At 40.9% G+C, this 24,889-nt stretch overlaps 1 protein-coding gene across 3 annotated transcripts in view; it reads right to left on the bottom strand.

The window, feature by feature from the left end:
- Positions 1-4,390: 4,390 nt before the first annotated feature.
- Positions 4,391-24,889, bottom strand: part of SLC9A6 (solute carrier family 9 member A6) — a 56,837-nt gene continuing 36,338 nt past the window's right edge. For all 3 annotated transcript variants that reach the window (XM_038588403.1, XM_038588401.1, XM_038588402.1), the window contains 4 exons: positions 24,185-24,215; positions 21,809-21,888; positions 13,834-13,939; positions 4,391-7,163 (listed from right to left, as the gene is read on the bottom strand). In XM_038588403.1, the coding sequence (XP_038444331.1) occupies positions 6,891-7,163; positions 13,834-13,939; positions 21,809-21,888; positions 24,185-24,215 (490 nt within the window). In that variant the 3' untranslated portion in view covers positions 4,391-6,890. The remainder of the gene's footprint in view (positions 7,164-13,833; positions 13,940-21,808; positions 21,889-24,184; positions 24,216-24,889) is intronic.

Genomic DNA, 24,889 nt, shown 5'->3' with positions numbered 1-24,889 from the left:
ATTCCATCTGAAGCCCCTTGCTAATGCTTTTCACACAATTGCAATGCTTTTGCCTAATTGGCCACAGTCACCTGGAGATCAAAACCATGACTGAGTCACCTTTGTGTCCCCAGGGCCTGGCCCTGGGCTCAGTCCATATGACATGTTCAGTGTTTGCTGACTGGAAGTTAGGGAGTGAAGTGTTGGTTGGCTGGAATGTTCAAATATCAATCTCTTGGCTCCTCTTAGAAAATGGAACTTTGTTGAGGTTTCAAGAAAGTGTTAAAAAAAAACAATTTTACAACACAATCAGGTGTCCAACTGCCATTCTCTTGCTTTCTCACACTAAACCAGCTCCACAATTAAAAACAAAACAAAACAGGCATCTTCCATTATTTGAGAGAAGTCTTCCAGATTTTCCAGACGAAAAAAAACAGCTCACGTGCTTTTTGCCTAGTCTACACGGGAACACAGCTGTATAGGAAATTCAAATGAACAAAAGAAAAAAAAAAGCATGCAATAAAGCCTTGTGACTCCCAGAGCAACCAAGAATTGAATACTTCTCAAGCAATTTTTAAAAGATTAGTATTTATACACACAACGAGCCACTTCAGTTACAACAAATCTGGAGAAATTAAACCTTGTTTCCAAGAAGTGCTCACTGAGCCTTCGATGCATTTTTTTCATCATTGCAAAAGAAATAACTCATACGACTAAGCTGTGTCTCTTTAGATGGACCCAGCTCCCATCAGACAGCACCAAGTGGAAAATGAGTCAACCTGGTGTCCAGGCGGATGCCAAGGGCAGGACTCCTAGGCTACTATTGCAGTATGGTGCATGGAAAAGGAAAGAAGCTCTTTCACTAGGGCAGACAGAATTGTCCAGAAACTGTCGGGTCTCATGGAGTTCAGGCTCCAGCTATGACAGCCCCAGCTAAGCCAGTTTTCAGAGTTCAGTCTTCACCGTGGCAACTGCTTGGGACACCTCCAACTTGCTGAACTGGAGATTTCAAAGGAAAGCAGCCTGGAGTCGAATCATGGTCTGTAAAGTGTTTTCCATATTTTACTCATATAGCACCTCATCAGCAAAACTTTACAGAGTACTCAACTTTAGTTTCAAGAGCCTTCTGAATCCTGGTCAAAATGTTTTGATGTATGTCACTTCATCTGATTCCCCGAACAGGGCTGGCAGCTCCATGGGGCTGGGATCAGAATCCAGTACCTACCACAGTACTGGCACCTGACAGCAGCTCAGTAAATGTTTACTGAATCAGTGAACTGGCGTCATTCTATAAAAGCAAAAAACAGGCTCAGAGATGTTTAAGTGGTTTCCCAAGAGCGCCCAGTGGTAGGTAGGGTGGGGCCTCTAGCCTATCGCTTCTCTTATTCCACCAGGAATTCCAACTGAGTAAAGGTCAGGAGGACATTTTGCTCCTCTTCAACACACATTTGTTGAGCATCTACCCTAAACCAGACCTTGGTACCACTCTTCTGTTTGTGGTCTGCCTGGCTGGTTCCCTCAGGCCTTGGTTTTAATGCTACCTCCTGAGCCCTCCCACATTCCCCCCACTGCCTCCTCATGCCCATCATCCTCTCTTATCACAATCTCTATTTTATGTGCACACTTATTTATGGTTGGCCTGCTCTGACTGGAATATAAGCTCTGTGGGGGCAGGGGGCTCGCTGCCCAGACTTCCTGGGGACAGTCAGCCCAGTGTAAGATGAGGGAGATGTGGTCACTGAAACAAAAAGCCAACATGGTCTCGAGCTCATTCATAAATAAGTCTAGAATAACAGACTCCTGGTGCGTGTTCAGAAGATAGGAAGAGAATGGGGTTGTCATCTGGGGACGGAAAGACCCAGAAGACATACCAGCTCTTTTCAAATGTCTAAAGGCAATATGCAAACAGAGGGCATGGACTTGCCTTGCAGGTAAAGCAGAAAGGTCTGAAGGGGAGGAAGTCGCAGGGACAGGTTTGGCTATGAGGTGCCCCTTGTTACAACCGTTGGGTGCTGTCATCCACCGTGAAACACAAGTGGTATGACGGTAGCCTGTGTCTATTTTATTCCTCACTCTATGTATATAGTGTAGTGCATGGTATGTTTGTCACTCAGTAGCTATTTGATTGGAAGGAAGGTTGTGTGGAAAATCAATAATAGGTGACAAGTTGTCACTGTTCACCCTGCCCAGAATGCTCCTTGTCCTCACCCCCCTTCATCTGGTTGACCCCTTGCTTAGCTTCAAGGTCTCAGTTAACTACCACTTCATCAGGAAGATCTGCCCTGCTCCCCTAACACCAGACAACAATAGTCCCCTCTCCCAGCCTCCAGTACTCTGCCATCATACAGTTATCCTTTGTGGTGACTGTATCTTGTGTTATCTTCTGATGATTTAAGACAGATAGATATTCCCCTATCAGAAGGCACTCCATCTTTCTTGCATGTTGTGATTCCTAACAACCCCATGAAACAGTTATTGGCATCTCCTGTAGAATATGCTCTGTGAGAGCAGGGATTGTTGTGGAGTTGTTTGCTACTACAGCCACTGCATGTGGCACAAAGTAAGCACTCAAATATTTCTCGAATGAATTAACTTTATAGCTAAGGAAGTGGAAAGGCTTGGCAAAGTCAAGTAACTAGCTGGCATTACATGATAAGCAAATAGTGGAGCCTGGATTTGAAACCAGATCTGTGTAACCCCAAAGCCTGGGATTTTTCTACTATGCCAAATGACATGGGCACAGAACCACTATTCAGGACCACACGCTCTGCCATAGAAGATGGTGAAAATGGTGGAAGGCAGAGTGGGAAGGTATGGTGCTAGCTAGGTTGCCTTGCTAATGGGCTCAAAGAGACACAGTAGGTCACTTTACCAAGAATTCAAGAAACTTCCCAACCAGGCAAACTCATGTCTGGCAGCCAAGAGTGCAGCAAATGCACTTTGAGGGACAGTGCTAAGACTTCATGCCCGACCCTACCCTGGCCTGATGTCAAGCAAGTGGTGGGCAGGAGATGGAAATCCCGAACCATCCTTCTAGTTCTCAAGATGGATTAGCCCATAGCCCTTCACTGGAGCCACTAGAGCAGTAGTTAATGATCTAGACTTTGATCAGGACTGGATTTCAGTCCTGGCTCTGTCACTTACTAGCAGTGTGACCTCTCAGCACCTCATCTTTCGCATCTGTGAAATGAGAAAAATAGAATGTACTCGGGGCACCTGGGTGGCTCAGTCAGTTAAGCATCTGTCTTCGGCTCAGGTTTTGATCCCAAGGGCCTGGGATCGAGCCCATGTTGGGTTCCCTGCTCAGTGGAGAACCTGCTTCTCTCTCTCCCTCTCCCCCAGCTTGTACTGTCAAATAAATAAAAATAAAATCTCAAAAAAAAGTGCTCTCACAGCATGATTAAAATGAAATGTAGATTTAAAAAAAGCACATGTTTACACATAGCCTGTATCTAAGAGGGGCTCAAAAAATGAGAATTAGTAGTATTATCATTTCCAATTTATTCCAAGCCTCACATCTTATACTGCATCATCTGTGAGAGGTGCTACCTATCAAGCGTTGCCTGATGAAGTTAAAACATCAATACTTTCATCTCTTTTTGTTAAGTAAACTTAAGTTTAAGTAACTAAAGTAACTTAAATAAATTTAAGGAAAGAAACCCCCTGCCAACATGGGGCTTGAACCCACAACCCTGAGATCGAGTCCCATGCTCCACCAACCATGCCAGCCAGGCATCCCTACACTTCATCTCTTTACACTCCTGTGCTGAGTCAGGTTAACGAATGTACTTACTCAAATTGAACGTTGGGTTTTATTTGTGAATTAGAAAACATGGTTTGTTCCAGAAAGGAGATGTGTGTCCACCCACTACCTATGTCTCTCACTGGATCATAAACAAGCAAGCTGGCAACAAAACACAGTACTAATTTGGCTGGTGCCTTTGCTAGACAAAGCTGCTGTCAGCAAACCCTAACCTATGAAACTGCTCTTGTACGGAGAGACCTATCTTTAACTCAGAAAAAGGGCTATTTGCATGAGCCTGCTTTCAATCAAACTTGGGGATGGTCTTTCTACCTAACTGGACACAGAATCTACTCTCACCATATCATGGAACTAACATTTTCAAGACATTATCCACTACCAAGCTAACAGGCTACAAATCAGTGTGACAGAATTTGACTGCTTTGAGTGTCATTTCTTAAATGGTCCAATTGTGACCACAAGCAAATACGTCCAGTCTTACACAAAAGTCCCCCAGATTAGCAACCCCATACCTTATGTTCTGGTAGTTTTGTTTGTTCTTTTTTAAAATATCAGTCTTCCCTGCTTTCCCAGTAGGTGTATAGGTAGAAAAACAAATGAAGTCAGCACTCTTTACTACTCACTAGAATAAACTGTGACTCAAATACGGTGAGTGGTTATTTGCAAGGCTATAATTTTTTTAATGACAGATTTTTCCTAAAAGAAACCACTATAACATCTGTCCAAGTACTCCAGGGGAAAACAAAAAATACGTATAGATTAAGTCTATTTCTTTAACAGCACATTGCCAAACACGGACAACGAGGATAAAATGCCAAGGAACCTTACAAAATAACTTTAAAAGATGCAGTGTTTGTCATTCAAACGTGTACGGTTCACAGAGAAAAGAACAGCAAGTCCAAGAGCAGCTCTACTTGTGCGTGATGGTAACTCAGACTGTCCTTCATTCAAGTTGACTCAGGTGTTGAAAACCAATGGGTATATGAGCACAGTTTGTTGTTTCTTCTTTGCTTAGAGATGTGCACACAGATTAGAGTAGAGGAGAATCTTCCAGATGCTGACATAAGCACAGCAGCCTTGGTTCTCCTTTGATAGAGTACGAAGGCAGATTTAGTTGACTCAAGCTGTATCGGTTTCCCTAAGAAAAAGTCTTATGCATGCTGAAAGAGACAAGTTACTGAATTTGTCATGCTAAGTATTTACAGCCATTTTCATAAAGTGAGCTCAGTAACCTGACAGAATAAAAAGGTAGTTGTTAATTTCTTGTATGACCTTTTACAACTTGAATAACTTCGTGGGTGAATGACGCTGAAGCTCAAAGCCCCTCAAACACACATTAACAAGAAATTAGAGACAGCAAGAAGAGGCACACGTCATATAAAATGCACACTTCACAGGGTTCCTGCATAGCAGGAAAGTCGCTACCACTACATAACAAATGGCTATGCCAACAGTTAGAGCTGCCACTCAAGGGTACAATAGTAGAATTCCCTTAAAATCTCAAGGAGTGTTTGCAACAGTACAAGTACCTTGGGGGAGAATAAGTACATACTTTGTTTGGAAAAACAGCTTTTGCTGGGAAACTTGAACATCATGTGAACAAATCAGTTTTTGAATTGGGTAAGATTTAAGGCATTGCTACTCGGACCTGAGTGGGGAAAGACCCACAAAAGTTCAAATCTGTTTTCCAAAACATTAACAGGTTGGGATCAGCATCAGAAAGTAGCCCCCTTCTAAGCATTCAATGCACCTGGAGGCATTTTCAGTGTTACAAAATAGCATCTACTGTCATTCTCTGACTAGGAAATGGGAAGTTGCTACGTATTCTTCCTTGAAAACTGTAAAAGAAAAAAAAAAACCACACGCACACTCACCCACCCACCCGCCCAGACACACACATACACACACCCCTACACGGCAGCTTAAGTATTTCATATTAAAAAGTAACATGGAAATGAAGACAACTCCAGCCAGTACACATAAAAGAATGACTGCCCTTATGATAAGCTCTCTGTAGTGGTGCACTTCTCTACGGACTGACTTCGATGTAGTGTGGAACAATCATGGAGTCATAAATTAACTTTAAACATCAGCTACAGACTAACGAATGACAATTAGACACAGTAAATTCAAAAATTTTACATTTTGCTCCTGTTCAGCTGCTAAAGAGCAGCGATTTAAATTGATATAAAAACATCTGACCACAAAGCTTGCTATACAGATAAAGTATATAATCAAAAAGTAAGCAGCAACTGAGTTTCTTATTTAAACTTATCTGGTATTGACTATTTATACGTTTGGGAAGAGAGATCTCCGAAGCACTTCCCCCCTTTCTCTTTACTCAGCTCCTGTGCTCTGCCCCAGCCCCTGCTAGTGGAAACCATGTGCCCTGCACTATGTATACCTGTATTCTGGCTAACCTGGCTGGATGATGTGACTCCTTCTTCCTATGGTCTTGGTCTGGGAGAAAAGAACAAAGTCTTGGATGTCATTTGTACCCCTTCTTTTCTAAACACCAGTGTGCTATAGTCAATGAATCTGTTCCTTCACAGTGAGGAATGGGAAAAGAGCACCCCCCCAACCACTTCACTCCCAACTCCAACGGGATATGATTTGATTGCCATCAACCTCTAATGCCACAACAGGCCACCAGAGGAAAAGGAAAGGCAAAGGTCATGACCAAGGCAGCAGCAATAAACACAAGTTTCCCAACAAAGGATATTCTTTCTCCCTGGGCTTCCCCAGAGATAGCACTCCCTCTTTCCTCTCCCTCCCCTCCCACAAAACAAAATTAATTCACGGCACAAGAACTTGGTACTCTAGTTAAGTATCAGGTAAGTGTAAAGAGTAAATCTGTCACTTCTTATACTTTAACTGAGACATAAAGCTAACAGAACACACAACATCACTGTGAAAATAACTTTTTTCTAAAACAGATCCAATCTACATAGTGCAGCCAATGAAATGTAAAAGAATAGTTTGTTCACAATCTGCCTTGTACAGATATTTATATTCTCTCAATGCCATATAAAGAGCATTTATATAGCTTAAACATTCAGAGACATGCACTGGGACTTTTTAGGTAGTACAAATTTCTTCACAATCACATGTGCAAATTTTACAAATCACTAAGGGAGTATTAGTAAGCTTAGGCTGGACTGTGTCTCGTATTATCTAACAAATTTAATGGGGGTTCGGAATCATCCATAGGAAGAACCAGGCGTGTTCCCCGAATGACCAGTTCATGGTCCCCAAATGCAAGCTCCCGATCCAAGGCATCTTCGGAACTGTTTCCCATAAACCTTCTAGGGGCACCAGATGCTCCTGATTCGGTGTTCACAGTAGAATCCCCATATGTCAAACTAATATCACCATCATTGAGAATAAGATCGGAGTCATCGTCTTTCAATTGCTCCTGGTTCTAAATGCAAATAAAATAAGTCTTAAGAATTGCTATGCGACTCAACAAACATTTTCAATAGAAGAATTTGCAAGGATTCCCTATTAAAAACCCTTTAGGGCTAGCCTGCTGCCCTCAGGATAAAGCCTATAGCCCTCACCTTAGCTTAAAGATATTGCGTGAGTCTGGCCCTCCCCTCCCCACCCCCAGCCCCCTGCATCTGCCTCACCCACTCCAGCCTCCACATTGTATGCCTGCCGTCTGAACTGCTGAAAGGTGCCCAAATCACTCATGCTTCCTCTTACCTCCTGTCTTCCCTGCCCTCCTTCCTGGGAATAGAGCCTGTTTATCACTGAGGTCTTAGTTAAAGGAAGTCCCTTCCTGCTGGACGTCTTCTATGATCTAGCAAAGCTGGCTTCAGTGTGCCTCCTGTGTTCTCTCCCGGCATCCTGTGCTGACTCCTGGCCCTACAGTGCCCTTTATCCCTGTACCACAACTGCAGGTGCACTGGTCTGCTCTCACATCTCACACTACTAGCCTCTGAGCCCCTTTGCTGTAGTCCAAACACCTAACAGGTAGGGGCACACAGAAAGTATCCTCCAAATGTAAGTCTGATGGATTATTGAGTGGATTTATGTAAGTGAAGCTATTACTTCTATATGAACAATGCCTAGAGATATAATATCCCCCAAATATGCTGAACCCTCACCATATACTTGTGTTCCAGCTCAATAAGCTTTTGGTTCTAATGGAGACTTTGTGGCCAAAAGAGTAGAATTAAGTAAAGTTCTACAAAAGGGGGAAAAATCAAGCATATGTAATGCCAATTTGGTAAATAAAAGAATGTTATGCGTGCAGAGAAAAGTTTGGAAAGGTAATCAACAAAACGATGATCATTAATTCTGCATAATAAAATTGCTAGTGATTTATCTTATGTTTCCACACTGTTTGAAATTTTATTATAATAAGTACATATGACTTTTAAAAATCCAAAAGTCATTGTTTTCTAATATAAAGTGAAACAATCATTCTAAACACTCCTATGGATCTGGCAAAAAAAGCTTCTGTGACTAATACTCCTTCAGAGAAGTAGAGTTGATACAAACTTTGACATCCAGCTCTTCTAAGCTATGTTTGGAAATCTTAAATTTGTCTAAGATAGACTAAGGAGACTGATACAAATTTAAAACAGTTTTAATTTGTTATTGCTCGAAATTTGCCTAAATACTCAAAGCCATGTGAATTAAAAATGAAACAAACTCATTCCACCAACCAACCAGAATGCCCTCTTGCCTGGTGCAGTATAACGTGAAAGCTCACTAGGGTCTGTCCCCTTCCTGAGTAATACTCACAACAAAGCTCTGGGGTGCCTTTACCCATAAACATGGTTTGTAATGACAAAAAAAGGAAAAGAAACAACCTAAAGGTCTAGCTGCAGGAGACTGATTAAATCAATGCTGGTCCAGCCACACTATTCAGCCATGGATAAAGAGAAGGTAATGGTCTTCAGGTACTCATAGAAAGGTAGCCATGCTATGTCATCAAGTGAAAAAAAAAAAAACAAGTAGCAGGACAATGCAATTGTGATCTCATTTATATAAAACTGTAACTAAGCTATATAGACATGTATGTTTGTGCAGATAAAATATATCAGGAAGGACACACAATAAATCCTTCATAAAGACTACCTCTGGGGGGGATGTAGTTGGGAGAAGGAGCAAACTTTGATTTTTCACTTTGTTCCATACTGTTTGAATATCTGGCCACAAGTATGGTAACTTTTATAACTAAAAAAGTAGGTAATTAAATGAAAAATAACATTAAAAATTAAGTTTTATGGTTGTTATGGGTTAGATGATATCTCCCCAAAAGATGTTGAAATCCCAACCACCAGTACCTGTGAATGCAATCTTACATGGAAATAGGGTCTTTGCAGATGATCAGGTTAAGATGAAGTCATTAGCATGGGCCCTGATCCAATATGACTGTTGAGTGTCCTTTAAAAAGGGGAAATTTGCCCCCCACCCACACAATGTCATGTGAAGATAAAGACAAAAGCTGAGGAGAGGCCTGGAGCAGATTCTTCCTCATAGCTCTCAGCAGGAACCACCCCTGCCCACACTTTGACTTCAGACTTCGAGCCTCCAGAACTATGAGACAACACATCTCTGTTGAGCCATTCAGTCTGTGGCACTTCATTATGGCAGTCCTAGGAAATGAATACAACAATGTTGTATTTTGCTATATTCCACAGGACCCACAGTTATTGTGGAACTCCTGGCTTCTGGTGACAGTGAGTGGGTCTCTGGAATCCAAGAGCCAAGCCTCGCTGACTGAACTGACAAAGCTGGCTGCACTCTACACAGAGTCTTGTCTAACAGGGCACAGAGGAAACGGAAACTGCTGGAGAGGGGAGCCTGGGCAATGTGGCAGGGAGACAAGACAACATAGGTGCTCCCCTCACCCTGGTATGATCTGTCAGAAAGGTACATGGACTCAATGTACCACAAAGCTATAGGGCACCCTGCCCTGTGGGTGCCACCTCCATTAAGACTCCTTTTCCTGTCCATCCTCTGTGGGCTCTGCTCTAACATACCACAGAGGATGTTGTAGAAAACTACATGCTGCATGACTACACTGCTTTGCCACTGCCTTGCTGCTCTATTCAAGTGGTTGCATCAGATTAGTCCAGGTGGTGGGCTTTGTTCATGTGGGTACTATATTTGATGCCACAGATTATTTCTGAAGGGTTGGGTTGGAAGAAAAGTTTTTTTTTTAAAAAAGAACCTGAAAAATAAGAAGTTCATGTTTTAAAATAAAGGCTGGTTAGCCAGGAGTTGGTTCCTTGAAAAAATTCATAAGATAGATAAATCATTAGCCAGCCTTAAAAAAGAAGAGAGAAAAGACTCAAATTAATAAAATAATGAATGAGAAAGGAGAGAACACCACCAATACCAATGAAATGCAAACGATTTAAAAAACTTATTATGAGCAACTATACGCCAATAAATTAGGCAATATAGAAGAAACGGACCATTTCTGGAAAACCACAAACTACCAAACTGGAACAGGAAGAAATAGAAAACCTGAACAGGCCAATAACCAGGGAGGAAATTGAAGCAGTCATCAAAAACCTCCCAAGACACAGAAGTCCAGGGCCAGATGGCTTCCCAGGGGAATTCTATAAAACGTTTAAAGAAACCATACCTATTATACTAAAGCTTTCGGAAAGATACAAAGAGATGCAATACTTCCAAACTCATTCTATGAGTCCAGCATCACCTTAATTCCAAAACCAGACAAAGACCCCACCAAAAAGGAGAATTATAGATCAATCTCCCTGATGAACACAGATGGAAAAATTCTCAACAATATACTAGTTAATAGGATCCAACAGTACATTAAGAAGATTAGTCAGGGGATCCCTGGGTGGCTCAGCAGTTTAGCGCCTGCCTTTGGTCCAGGGCACAATCCTGGATTCCCGGGATAGAGTCCCACGTCAGGATCCCGGCATGGAGCCTGCTTCTCCTTCCTCCTGGTCTCTGCCTCTCTCTCTCTCTCTCTCTCTCTCTCTCTCTCTCTCTCTCTCATAAACAAACAAACAAACAAACAAATAAATAAATAAATCTTTAAAAAAATGATTCAAAAAAAGAAGATTATTCACCATGACCAAGTGGGATTTATCCCTGGGATGCAAGGCTGGTTCAACACTCGTAAAGCAATCAATGTGATTGATCATATCAACAAAAGAAAACACAAGAAGCATATGATCCTCTAATAGATGTAGAGAAAGCATTTGACAAAATACAGCATCCATTCCTGATCAAAACTCTTCAGAGTGTAGGGATAGAGGGAACATTCCTCAACGTCTTAAAAGCCATCTACAAAAAGCCCACAGCAAATATCATTCTCAATGGGGAAACACTGGGAGCCTTTCCCCTAAGATCAGGAACATGATAGGGATGCCCACTTTCATAACGCTATTCAACATAGAAGTAGAAGTCCTAGCCTCAGCAATCAGGCAACAAAAAGAAATAAAAGGTATTCAAATTGGCAATGAAGAAGTCAAACTCTCCCTCTTCGTCGATGACATGATACTCTACATAGAAAACCCAAAAGATTCCACCCCATGATTGCTAGAACTCATACAGCAATTCGGCAGTGTGGCAGGATACAAAATCAATGCCCAGAAATTGGTTGCATTTCTATACACTAACAATGAGACTGAAGAAAGAGAAATTAAGGAGTCAATCACATTTACAATTGCACCCAAAAGCATAAGATACCTAGGAATAAACTGAACCAAAGATGTAAAAACCTATATCCTAAAAACTACAGAACACTTCTGAAAGAAATTGAGGAAGACACAAAGAGATGGAAAAATATTCCATGCTCATGGATTGGAAGAATTAATATTGTGAAAATGTCAATGTTACCCAGGGCAATTTACACATTTAATGCAATCCCTATCAAAATACCATGGACTTTCTTCAGAGAGTTGGAACAAAATCATCTTAAGATTTGTGTGGAATCAGAAAAGACCCCAAATAGCCAGGGGAATATTAAAAAAGAAAACCATAGCTGGGGGCATCACAATGCCAGATTGCAGGTTGTACTACAAAGCTGTGGTCATCAAGACAGTGTGGTACTGGCACAAAAACAGACATATAGATCCATGGAACAGAATAGAGAATCCAGAAGTGGGCCCTCAACTCTATGGTCAACTAATATTCGACAAAGCAGGAAAGACCATCCACTGGAAAAAGGACAGTCTCTTCAATAAATGGTGCTGGGAAAATTGGACCGCCACGTGCAGAAGAATGAAACTAGACCATTCTCTTATTACACCATACACAAAGATAAACAACTCAAAATGGATGAAAGGTCTAAATGTGAGACAAGAGTCCATCAAAATCCTAGAGGAGAACAAAGGCAACACCCTTTTTGAACTTGGCCACAGCAACTTCTTGCAAGACACATCCATGAAGGCAAGAGAAACAAAAGCAAAAATGAATTATTGGGACTTCATCAAGATAACAAGCTTCTGCACAGCAAAATAAACAGTCAACAAAACTAAAAGACAACCTACACAATGGTAGAAGATATTTGCAAATGACGTATCAGATAAAGGGCTAGTATTCAAAATCTATAAAGAATGTATTCACCTTCACAGCAAAGAGACAAACAATCCAATCATGAAATGGGCAAAAGACAGCACAGAAATTTCACAGAGGAAGACATAGACATGGCCACAAGCACATAAGAGAATGCTCCACATCACTGGCCATCAGGGAAATACAAATCAAAACCACAATGAGATACCACCTCACACCAGTGAGAATGGGGAAAATTAACAAGGCAGGAAACAACAAATGTTGGAGAGGATGTGGAGAAAGGGGAACCCTCTTGCACTGTTGGTGGGAATGTGAACTGGTACAGCCACTCTGGAAAACTATGTGGAGGTTCCTCAAAGAGTTAAAAATAGATCTGCCCTATGACCCAGCAATTGCACTGCTGGGGATTTACCCCAAAGATACAGATGCAGTGAAATGCTGGGACACCTGCACCCCAGTGTTTCTAGCAGCAATGGCCACAATAGCCAAACTGTGGAGGGAGCCTCAGTGTCCATCGAAAGATGAATGGATAAAGAAGATGTGGTTTATGTATACAATGGAATATTACTCAGCCATTAGAAACAACAAATACCCACTATTTGCTTCGACGTGGATGGAACTGGAGGGTATTGTGCTGAGTGAAATAAGTCAATCGGAAAAGGACAAACATTATATGGTCTCATTCATTTGGGGAATATAAAAATTAGTGAAAGGGAATAAAGGGAAAGGACAGAAAATGAGTGAAAATATCAGTGAGGGTGACAAAACATGAGAGACACCTAACTCCGGTAAACGAACAAGGGGTAGTGGAAGGGGAGGTGGGCGGGGTGTTGGGGTGACTGGGTGATGGGCACCAAGGAGGGCACTTGACAGGATGAGCACTGGGTGTTACGCTAAATGTTGGCAAATGAACTCCAATAAAAAATTTTAAAAAATTAAAAATAAATAAAGTTGTACATTTGAAATAAAAAAAAAGGCTGGTTAGCATTTGTCATTTCTTTCTGTGTCGCAATGCTTGCTGAATCACCAATCACATGTTAATAGCTAAGGAAAAAAAATACTGTCTAGGTTCTAGCTAGACATGCTCATGCTGCCTAGCAATGTGGAACACTGGTAGATAAACTCTCCCGGATGTCCAAAAGTTGGCAGGTTTGAAGTAAAGGACCATCTGTTGCACTTTAGGGGTATAAAAAAATTGTTTTATTAATCCTTTCAACATGACTGTGACCACTCTAATTAGTAGATGAAAACATAACACATTCAGTACCAAGCTTTGGCCACATACTGCAAATAAACGAAAACCACTGTGAAAATAGAATTATTTACTGAAATCACTGACAGATGAGGTAATACCCTAGATCTGTTTTCAAATGATGTTTCAGAGACTGTGAATTGCATCTATAGATTTCTCTATGTATCTGTATGTACTTTCTGGCTGGGCAAAATAGGCTTATATTCCCTCTTACGGGTTTTATCACCTTAAAGGCAAGCAAAGCAAAAACAAACCAGTGATGCAGCCACAGAGCAGATAAATTTAACTTCATGAAGTACTTAGGTTTTCGATAAAACCAACTTACTTCATAAGCTTGGGGGCTGGTCAGGCATCTGGCGATGGGCCCACAGCAGGCAGGGAGTGTTGTAGTGAGAGGAGGTCCACTGTGCGTCAATAGAGGCTTCAGATAGCTGTGCTGGTTAAGGAATAGCCACATACCTGTCTTCGCAAACGCAAAAAAACAAGTCACATGATCACTACCACCACCCTCAAGGTGTACCCACCACTTCAAAGGACAGCAAAGGGCTTTCACATATGTTGCCTTATTTCATCACCACATTATGCCAGTGAGACAGGAAAGGGAGATTTTGTTATGATCTCTGTTTCATAGAAATGGAAACCAAGGTTCAGGGAAAGGAATGATCTGCTTAAAAGTCACACAATGAAGCAAGTGAAGGACCCACACACAAACCCAGATTGGTTGGATTCCAAGTCCTCTGCCATGTCCACTACATCATACTGCCTTTCTGATTTTACTAAAACCAAAGGGAAGACAGAATCACTCTCAATTTAGCACTGAAGGAGAGAATGGTAGAAAGTAAAGAGTGCTAAGAGTTAGAAAAAAGATGAAATTTTCCAGTTGCAGAATTTAGTAGCAAAAATGTTTTTAATCATTTATTGTGAATTCAGCTGGCCTCTTGAAGGAGTTGAAACTTTGTATCAAAGGAAATTTAATTCCAAAAAAGTTGAAAAAAATATGTATCATGAATTCCTCTATCATAAACCCTTATTTCTGTATTCATTTATTCACCAAAAAATAAAAAGTCATGATAATATATATGATACCAGGAAGAAAACAAGAGGGAATCAAGAAAAAGTAGAGACAATGGGAGAAAAACACATATAAATATTCTTCACTATTTATTTATTTATTTATTTATTTATTTATTTATTTATGATAGTCACACACACACACACACACACACACACAGAGAGAGAGAGAGAGAGAGAGGCAGAGACATAGGCAGAGGGAGAAGCAGGCTCCATGCACCGGGAGCCCGACATGGGACTCGATCCCGGGTCTCCAGGATCGCGCCCTGGGCCAAAGGCAGGCGCCAAACCGCTGCGCCACCCAGGGATCCCTATTCTTCACTTTCTAAAGTCACAACCTAAGGCTGTCCTCAATTAAAAATTAGGAATAGTCTTGGGACACCTAGGTGACTCAGTTGGTTAAGTGTCTGACTCTTGGTTTCAGCTCAGGTCATGATTTCAGGGTTGTGCGACTGAGTCCTAGGCTGGGTTCCACACTTGGTGCAGAGTCTGCCTGAGATTCTTCTCTGCTTCTCCCTCTGCTCCTCCCCCAACCTGTGTGTGCACAAGCTCTCTCTCTCTCTCAAATAGTCTTTTAAACATGAGAACTAGGGGATCCCTGGGTAGCTCAGCGGTTTAGCATCTGTCTTCGGCTCAGGGCATGATCCTGGAGTCCTAGGATCGAGTCCCACGTCAGGCTCCCTGCCCACCTCCCCACCGTGTGTGTGTCTCTCTCATGAATAAATAAAATCTTAAAAATATATAAAAAATAAAAATAAAAAGGAGAACTAGTCCTATATCTATTAAAGAAGTAGAAATCCTTCTCAGACAAAATACTCCAGGCCCAAGTGACTTCACTGGTACAGTCTTCCCAGCACTTAAGGAAGAAAATATCAATTCTCCAGAAGATCAAAAAAGAGAAAAATTCTTCCCCACTCACTTCACTAAACCAGCATTATCTTGTTATAGATGCTTGACAAGGACACTACAACAATGACAAAAAAACCCACAAACCAGTATCACTCATGAAAACAGACACAAAAATCAGACACAAAAATGTCAGTAAACTAAATCCAGTGACACACACAAGGGATGTGTATCACAACCAAGTGGGTATTTGTTCCAGCCATGCAAGACTGGTTTAGTATTCAATGAAAATAAGCACAATGACAGATTAAAGGAGAACAAATTAAATACATGATCATCTCAACTGATGCAGAAAGAGCATCTAATAATATTCAATGCCTGTTCATGATAAAACTCTCGGCAGACTAGAAATAGAAGGGGATATCCTTTTTTTTAATAAAGATTTTATTTATGAGAGAGAGAGAGAGAGAGAGAGAGAGAGAAGGCAGAGACACAGGCAGAGGGAGAAGCAGGCGCCATGCAGGGAGCCCGACATGGGACTTGATCCCGGTCTCCAGGATCAGGCCCTGGGCTGAAGGCGGTGCTAAACCGCTGAGCCACCCGGGCTGCCCAGAAGGGGTATCCTTAACTTGACAAAGGCTATCTCAAAACACAATAGCTAACATCATACTTAATGGTGATTTATTAAAAATTTTTCTCCCGAGGTCAAGAATAGGACAAAAATTTCCATTATCATCACTTATATTCAACACTGTACTGGAGAGGTCCGGCCAGTGTAATAAGACATAAAAAATGTAAAGTGTTACAAAAGAAAAAAGAACACATTATTTTTCATCTGATTTTATGAACAGTAAATAAGAAAGAATCTACAAAGTATTTTATAATAATAAGTAAACTTTAGATTGTTGGATACAAGGTCAATATATAAAAACCCCATTGTAGATCTATATATTAAGAGCAAACAAGTAGAAGATAAAATAAATACCTTTTGCAATAGCATCAAATACTTAGGGATAGTAAATATTATAAAGATGCGCAAGACTTGTCACTGGAAACTATAAAACATTAATGAGAGACATTAAAGAAGATCTAAAGAAATGGAAGGATCTACTGTGTTCACAGACTAGAAGACTCAATATTTTTAAGATGTCAGTTCTCTCCAAATTCATCTGTTGATTTAATAGAAACCTGAGAGAATTGCCAGCAGGTCTTTTTGGTGAGTGGATGAGTGAGTCAGTGAGTGAGTGAGTGTATGGAAAGTGGCAAGCTGTTTTTATAATTCAGATGAAAATGCAATGAACCTAAAATAAACAAGGCAATACTAAGGAATAATATACCTGTAGAATTTCCCATATTGGATAGCAAGATTTATTACAAAGTACAATCATTAACAGAATGTGGTATTGATGTGGAAAAAAAAAGTCAAAGGGAAAAGAAAGTCCAGAAACTGACTTCTACTCATATGGCCAAGTGATTTACAACAAAGGTTCCACTGCAATTTAGTGGGTTAAGGATAGCCTTTTCAATAAGTGGTGCTGGGTCAATTGCTTACTCATATGGGAAAAAAGTAGGTCTTGACCCATACCTCACACCATACACAAAAACTAATTTGTGGTGGGTCAAAGACTTAAATATGATAGCTAAGACAATCACATTTTTAGAAGAAAACACAGGACCTTGGGATATAAAAGATTTATCAAGACACAAAAGCACCAAAAGAAAAGTAAGCCTCATTAAAATGAAGAATTTCTGTTCCTCACAAGACAGGATCAAGAAAAAGAAAAGGTGAGCTACAGACTAGGAGAAGATATTCTTTTTAAAATTAATTAATTAATTAAAAAAATTTTAAATTGGAGTTCAATTTGCCAACATATAGCATAACATCCAGTGCTCATCCTGCCAAGTGCACCCCTCAGTGCCCATCACCCAGTCATCCCAACCCCCCGCCCACCTCCCCTTCCACTACCCCTTGTTCATTTCCCAGAGTTAGGTGTCTCTCATGTTTTGTCACCCTCACTGATATTTTCACTCATTTTCTGTCCTTTCCCTTTATTCCCTTTCACTAATTTTTATATTCCCCAAATGAATGAGACCATATGTTTGTCCTTTTCCAATTGACTTATTTCACTCAGCATATCACCCTCCAGGTCCATCCACATCGAAGCAAATGGTGGGTATTTGTCGTTTCTAATGGCTGAGTAATATTCCATTGTATACATAGACCACATAGAAGATATTCATAGTACATATAACCAACAGAGAACCCAATTCTGAAACATAAAAAGAACTACAAGTCAGTAAGAAAAAGATAAGACAATTCAATTAAATGGGCAAAAGAACTACTAAATAAACACACATCAAAAAAAAAAAAAGAAGTCCAAATAGCCAATAAACATATGAAGGGATGCATGATCTCATTGGCCATGACAGAAATGCAAATTATACCACATGCGGTATCACTACACACCCATGGAAATGGCTAAAATTTAAAAGGTTAATTAAACATCAAGTTTCGGTGGAGATGTGGAACAAGTGGGACTCCCTTGAGTTGCTAGTGGGCATGTAAATTGGTTATGACCCTTGTGGAAAACTGGTTGACGATATCTATTAAAGCTGAACAATATACTTGCCTTAGATTTTTCTCCTAGGCACGTACCCAAGAGGAATGAGTGCTGATGGTCAGCAAGAGATGCATACAAGGATGTTTAACTTTGTTTGTAATATCTTTTGCCCATTTCATGATTGGATTGTTTGTTTCTTTGGTGTTGAGTTTAATAAGTTCTTTATAGATCTTGGAAACTAGCCCTTTATCTGATACATCATTTGCAAATACATGAAGAGAAATCTCACAGAGGAAGACATAGACATTGGCAACATGCACATCAGAAAATACTCTGCATCACTTGCCATCAGGGAAATACAAATCAAAACCACAATGAGATACCACCTCACACCAGTGAGAATGGGGAAAATTAACCAGACAGGAAACCACAAATGTTGGAGAGGATGTGGAGAAAAGGGAACCCTCTTGCACTGTTGGTGGGAATGTGAAATGGTGCAGCCATTTCCAGCCACTCTGGAAAACTGTGTGGAGGTTCCTCAAAGAGTTAAAAATAGACCTGCCCTACGACCCAGCAATTGCACTGTTGGGGATTTACCCCAAAGATACAGATGCAATGAAACGCTGGGACACCTGCACCCCGATGTTTATAGCAGCAATGTCCACAATAGCCAAACTGTGGAAGGAGCCTCGGTGTCCATCGAAAGATGAATGGATAAAGAAGATGTGGTTTATGTATACAATGGAATATTACTCAGCCATTAGAAATGACAAATACCCACCATTTGCTTCAACGTGGATGGAACTGGAGGGTATTATGCTGAATGATGTAAGTCAATAGGAGAAGGACAAACATTATATGTTCTCATTCATTTGGGGAATATAAATAATAGTGAAAGGGAATAGAAGGGAAGGGAGAAGAAATGTGTGGGAAATATCAGAAAGGGAGACAGAATATAAAGACTCCTAACTCTGGGATCCCTGGGTGGCGCAGTGGTTTGGCGCCTGCCTTTGGCCCAGGGCGCGATCCGGGAGACCCGGGATCGAATCCCACATCGGGCTCCCGGTGCATGGAGCCCGCTTCTCCCTCTGCCTGTGTCTCTGCCTCTCTCTCTCTCTCTCTCTCTCTCTGTGACTATCATAAATAAATAAAAATTTAAAAAAAGAAAGACTCCTAACTCTGGGAAACGAACTAGGGGTGGTGGAAGGGGAGGAGGGTGGGGGGTGGGGGTGAATGGGTGATGGGCACTGGTGGGGGGCACTTGACAGGATGAGCACTGGGTGTTATTCTGTATGTTGGTAAATTGAACACCAATAAAAAATAAATTTATTAAAAAAAAACAAACAAAACTTTGTTCGTAATAGCCAAAAGCTGGAAACAACCTAAATGTTCATCCACAGAGTGGTTGGGAAAAAAACCCAAAGAAATCTGTAGTATAATCACACTATGGAACGCCATACAGGAATGAAGAAGAAGGAATTACTGCTACAAGCAACAATATGGATAAATTACATGTTGCTAAGTGAAAAAAGCAAGAGATAAAATAATACATAATATATGATTCCATTTATATGAAGATCAAAGCCAGGTAAAACCAATCCATGTTGCTAGAAATCAGAATAAGCAGTTGCCCTTTATGGGGAAGGGGGTGGCAGGGAAGGCACTACTGACTGTAAGGGAACACAGGGCAGCTTCTGGGATGCTGGGAATGTTCTATGTATCTTTACATGAGTAGCAACCACATAGGTATATACACATAGGTCGCAAGCTTAAGATCTGGGTATATTATTTAAGTTATATCTCAATTATAACAATCTGACTACACAAAGGACTTGAAATCTAGAATGATGAATGATTAATTCTACTAGGGCACTAGGTATTAAAATTACTGGGTCTTGGGGTGCCTGGGTGGCTCAATCAGTTAAGCATCCCATCTTGCTTTCAGCTCAGGTCATGATCTCAAGGTCAAGAGACTGAGCCTCATGTCGGGTGTGGAGTCTGCTTAGAATTCTCTCTCCTCCTCTCCATCTGCCCCTCCCTGCCCCAGCTCTCAATCTCTCTCACTAAAAAAAAAAACAAAAACAAAAAAACAAAAAAAAATTACTGAGTCTTAGTCTAGTAGTACTTAACAGTGTAGTACTGAGTCAAATCTTAGTGTTTACTTCTATAAGATTATACAGAAAAAATAAGCTATTATTCTACTCTTTCTCTGCATTAGGATTATTTATTTGTTTTGTACATACATTATGCAGAAAATGTACAAAACATTTTATGCAACAAACATTAGACAATTTTTGTTAAATCAGAGGGAAGAAAAAGCTCCAAGAGATACGGGAGTGGCTTATAACCCAAAATGCTGATAATGGAGCCAAAATTAATGACATAATCATTAAACAATTTTAAAGACGCAGGATCTCTCTCCCTATTGGGAGTCTTAATACCACACACATGCTTGCATTCTTATTTCCATATAGTAATTTAATCTTGAGTACTTGCAAAAAGTGACTATAAAAGTCTCGCAAAGGGAATATAGTAAATAGTAGCTTCTAATGATAAGTGCCATGTGCATTTTTCTTAAATATATAAGGCTTCCATCAGAAAGTAAATAGCAAGGGAAACATTTTTTACATGGTTGTCCCAAATTCTCTTTGGTAGAACATGAATCACTTTTTGATTAATTTACTAATAAGCCTCAGCCTGAAAGAACTACATGTTACCTTTTTCCAGTTCAATTTTCAGCTAAGAAGTTGATTTCAGGGTCCCTGAGTGGCTCAGTTAAGCATCTGCCTTTGGCTCAGGTCATGATCCCAAGATCCTGGGATCGAGTTCTGCATTGGGCTCTTTGCTCAGTGGGGAGTCTGCTTCTCCTTTTATCCTTCCCCTCTGCTCATGCTCTCTTTCTCTCTCTCATGTTCGCTCTCTCTCTCAAATAAGTTAAAAATCTTTTTTTTAAAGATTTATTTATTTGTTCATGAGAGAGACAGACTGAGAGAGAGAGAGGCAGAGACACAGGCAGAGGGAGAAGTAGGCTCCTCACAGGGAGCCCGATGTGGGACTCGATCTCTGATCCTGGGATCAGGACCTGAGCCGAAGGCAGGGACCCAACTGCTGAGCCACCCAGGTGTCCCTAGTAAAAATCTTTAAAAAAAAAAAAAAAAGAAATTCATTTTAATAAATAGTAAGGGATAAAATGTTTTTTAAAAGGCATGCTTTAAACAGGTCATAGAACATAACACGACCCAAAGTAGCATTATGAAGAAGACAGTTACAACAGGAGAAGAAAGAGATTTGGTGAATAATGAAACACTGGCACCCTGAGTAGAGAGGCAAATCTTCCAGCCTCCTGAAAGCTTAGGGAAAATAGGCCCATCACTGGCTACTGTGATCTCTAATATGACTCTATTTTCATCTCATCCTTGAGCTCTTCCCTAAGGCAGCCTTTCCTCTTTTACCCTAGCAAGTGCACTGACAAGGACCAGCAAGTATCTTTTGCAAGATTCACTAAATCAGGTAAAAGACAATGACTGCTCAATAAATAGGACAAAAAATGGAAGAAAAGTCTACCATAAGGGCTCCTGAGGCTCTTCACACAGCCACGTTTTGCATGAACTGGTCTCTGGTGGCTTCATGGGTTTTTCAGGGGAATTGGTTTGTGTGGATTGCTTTTAATAACCTTCTCCAGCCACCACACTGAAGGGGAAAGGGAAGACCCAAGGTAGGTTTTGTATTCCACTTCAGGAAGGGAAGAGTCAGAAGAGCTGTTCCATTAAGTTGAAACTGGCCATGTTCACACTACCATGTTTTCCCCTCAGTTAAGGATACTTATGGTCAAAGTTGTACCATATCCGGAAAAGCCAGGCACTCTCTGCTTTGGTGGTTCTTCTCTCATTTTCAGGAATACCCTGCAAACAGATAATAAAGAAATCAATACATATACCAAGACAAAAAAACAATTTAGAATCATTTCTTTGTAGACTTGGAAATAGGGCCTACTTCATACAAGATACTCTCTATCATGGGTAACATTAGAAACTTAATAGCTTGTATATTGCAGCTTTGGAATACAAAACTGAAATGTTTTTCCAAACACCTCTATTACTCAGGCTGCCTGCTGATTTATGAGTCTATTGTCATTTAGAAAAATCAATGTGGAATAATTAATCCTTAAATCTGAAAGACTTATACCCACAATGTGAACTGCATCTTAAGTAGAAAACATCACATTGACATCCTATCCCTATCTTTGGGAGTTGATATGGGTTCCAAAAGTAACTGGCATTTGCAAAGATGCTACTATGTTCTTAAAACACTAGCAAAATGAAAGCTAGCAAAAAAAAAAAAATTCCATGGTAAGCCTGACTGGCTAGAACTGAAAACTAACATAGCAAGCAGGCCTCTTCTAAAATAGTTTCCAAAAACAAACTGGGTCCTTATTTGTAATGTGGCACAGTCAGCAATGGGAGTTAGGTGATCTGGTTCACCTCAGCTCTGACATGAACTAGTTGGACAAGTCCCTTCCCCCCTCTGAGCCTGGATTTCTTTGTGTATGCAGTGCAAGGTGTAAAGAATCTCAAAGGCCCCTTCTAGTGTGGATGTTCCACGGTTCTATGCTTTCTGAGAACACAGGATTTTGGTTCTTTCCTATCCTTCCTAATCTTCAATATCAATTAATCAATCTTCCTCTCAAAAAAAAAAATCAATCTTCCTCTCAACATGTATCAAAACATATACAATATAAGAATGTTTGAGAATGCTGTACGGGCCTAGGAGACCTGAAAAACACCTGTACTTCCTTCCTTTCACACTGGTAAACAAAGGTTTGTGTATCTGTGTTTTGAAGAGCAACTGATCTATAAATCTCACGATTCCCTCACCGCAAAACACTTATACACCTAAACCCCATATGCTCCATTACTTACTATCACATTCCTCTCTGCTTCCCAGGGGACACTTGAAATATTGCCTACACAATATAACAAAGCAAGACACCCATAGGGTTTGGAAAGCAAGGGAAAAACGGTATTTTTTTTCTGTATCTTACAGCTAGTACTCACCTACCTGGGTTTCTCCGTTCCCCTTTCTCCTCTGTGGTGACAGAGGTGACATAGCAGGCGGAGACTTATGTGGATCATGACCAAGCATTTGTCTGGTGAATTGTATGATACTTTATTCTTGTTTGGACACAAGGGTGGAGGCACTGAAGAACTACTACCTCTTAGAAACTAGCCCAGCATCTCGGCATCATGGGGATTTATCCAGTCTGGTTTGCACAAGTATTTCTAGCCCGTGAAACTATACTTGTCCAGTTCTGACCCACAAAAGAGGCAAGTACTTACTGTATTACATATACACTCATCACTCAACAGCTAACAAAATTAGCATTTAGGAAATGAATCTGAGAAATGATTTTCTTTTTTGAACTACACCCTGAAGACAAATAGACCACAGCTTGTTTCAGACAAGAAAAAGAATATGTTTTGGAAGAGAGGCTTTCCATCTTTAAAAACATAATTTTTGTGATTTCCTATCTAATGTCTAGGATAGTGTCATGTATTCAGTGGTGCTCAGAAGCCATTAAAAAGCAGATGGAAAACAGCAGAAAAGGTGGCCAGTCTAGAGAAGTGACCTACCGGGCTCAGGTTCAGAGGAACAAATGAGAAAAGGGTACCTCGAATTAAGCAAGGATTCATGGGCAAGGTAGAGGCAGGGGGAAAGTACAAAAAAGTACATTCTCCTGAACAGCCAGGGAAGACTGGTTAAAGATTTCAAAGCTTCTAGGAGGTTCTCAAGGGCAGCTGCTGGTCATCCAATTTGAAAGTTACACAGGAAGAGCAGCTGGAGTGGGACTGACATCAGAGACAAGCCTTCATGCGCAAACCAGAGTGGAAAAAGGCTCCATGTGCCAGAGCAGTCGCTTGAAAACCCAGGAGTGCTTAAGGGACTGTTCCCCTCCACAGCCAAAGCTCAGGCTGGCCCACAGATAGGAGAGCCGTCACCCCTGATAACCACATGTTGTCTAAAATTTGGTTTTGTCTCTATGGAGCAGTGAGAAAAGCCAGTAATGATGTCAGTTAAAAGCTGGTACAAACAGGACAGGATCTAAAATAATAGTGGCATGAAGTCTACGGGAGGCCATTTTCTTTCTGAACAGCTGCACGTTTGATGGAAATGCTAGAGACAACACAAATGCATATTTACCAAATGTTCTTGGTCGGAATCAACACCAACCCTAAAGGAGAAACACAAAAGGCAAATGAGATCTTGAGGCCAAAATGAGGTCTATTCACATATGTGCCAATTTGGGCCGCTACTTTCCCTGATACACAAGCTCTGGAATGGTTAACATTTTCTTGCTTCTCTCTGGTTGCTGATGTCCATTTTGGCTCCTGTTACTTTCCTTAGCAACAGCCCGGATCCCGAGGCAGGCATGGTCTACTAACAATTCTCCTCCTGCAATCCCACTTATCAGTTTCAGAAAAATAACATTCTCTTCCCTAAATGGCAGGGCACTGGAAGCAGAGATGGGGAAAGCAACACTGCCCTAGTTGCTGAATAGGAACCAATGGGTAGTTCCAAAAGCAAGGCTGGCATAGTGCAGTTCCAGGAGAGAGCTACGTGTTTTCGGACCTCTCAGCTCTCATGGCAACATTCTGTTATGATGACTGAAGAGAGGGCCCATTTACAGTCCCCCCTACCGCCGCCCCGCCCCATAGGCTAATGGACAGATATTAGCCTGGGTTCTTCATAATTCTCTTTTATCTGCTTAAAATTCCTGCTTCCCGTATCCCAGGGAACAGCTTCATTATGAAGTTTTGACTCCACTCTCTCAACACCGGCACCCACTACTCTGTCTGTTCTTTCTCTAAACCATTTCTCACATCTTCTCTCATTTCCATTCCAACA

Source organism: Canis lupus, chromosome X (genome assembly GCF_011100685.1).
Source record: "Canis lupus familiaris isolate Mischka breed German Shepherd chromosome X, alternate assembly UU_Cfam_GSD_1.0, whole genome shotgun sequence".
NCBI lineage: Eukaryota > Metazoa > Chordata > Mammalia > Carnivora > Canidae > Canis > Canis lupus.
Note: the sequence above shows the minus strand (reverse complement) of the source record. Positions and strands in the feature narration are given on the sequence as shown.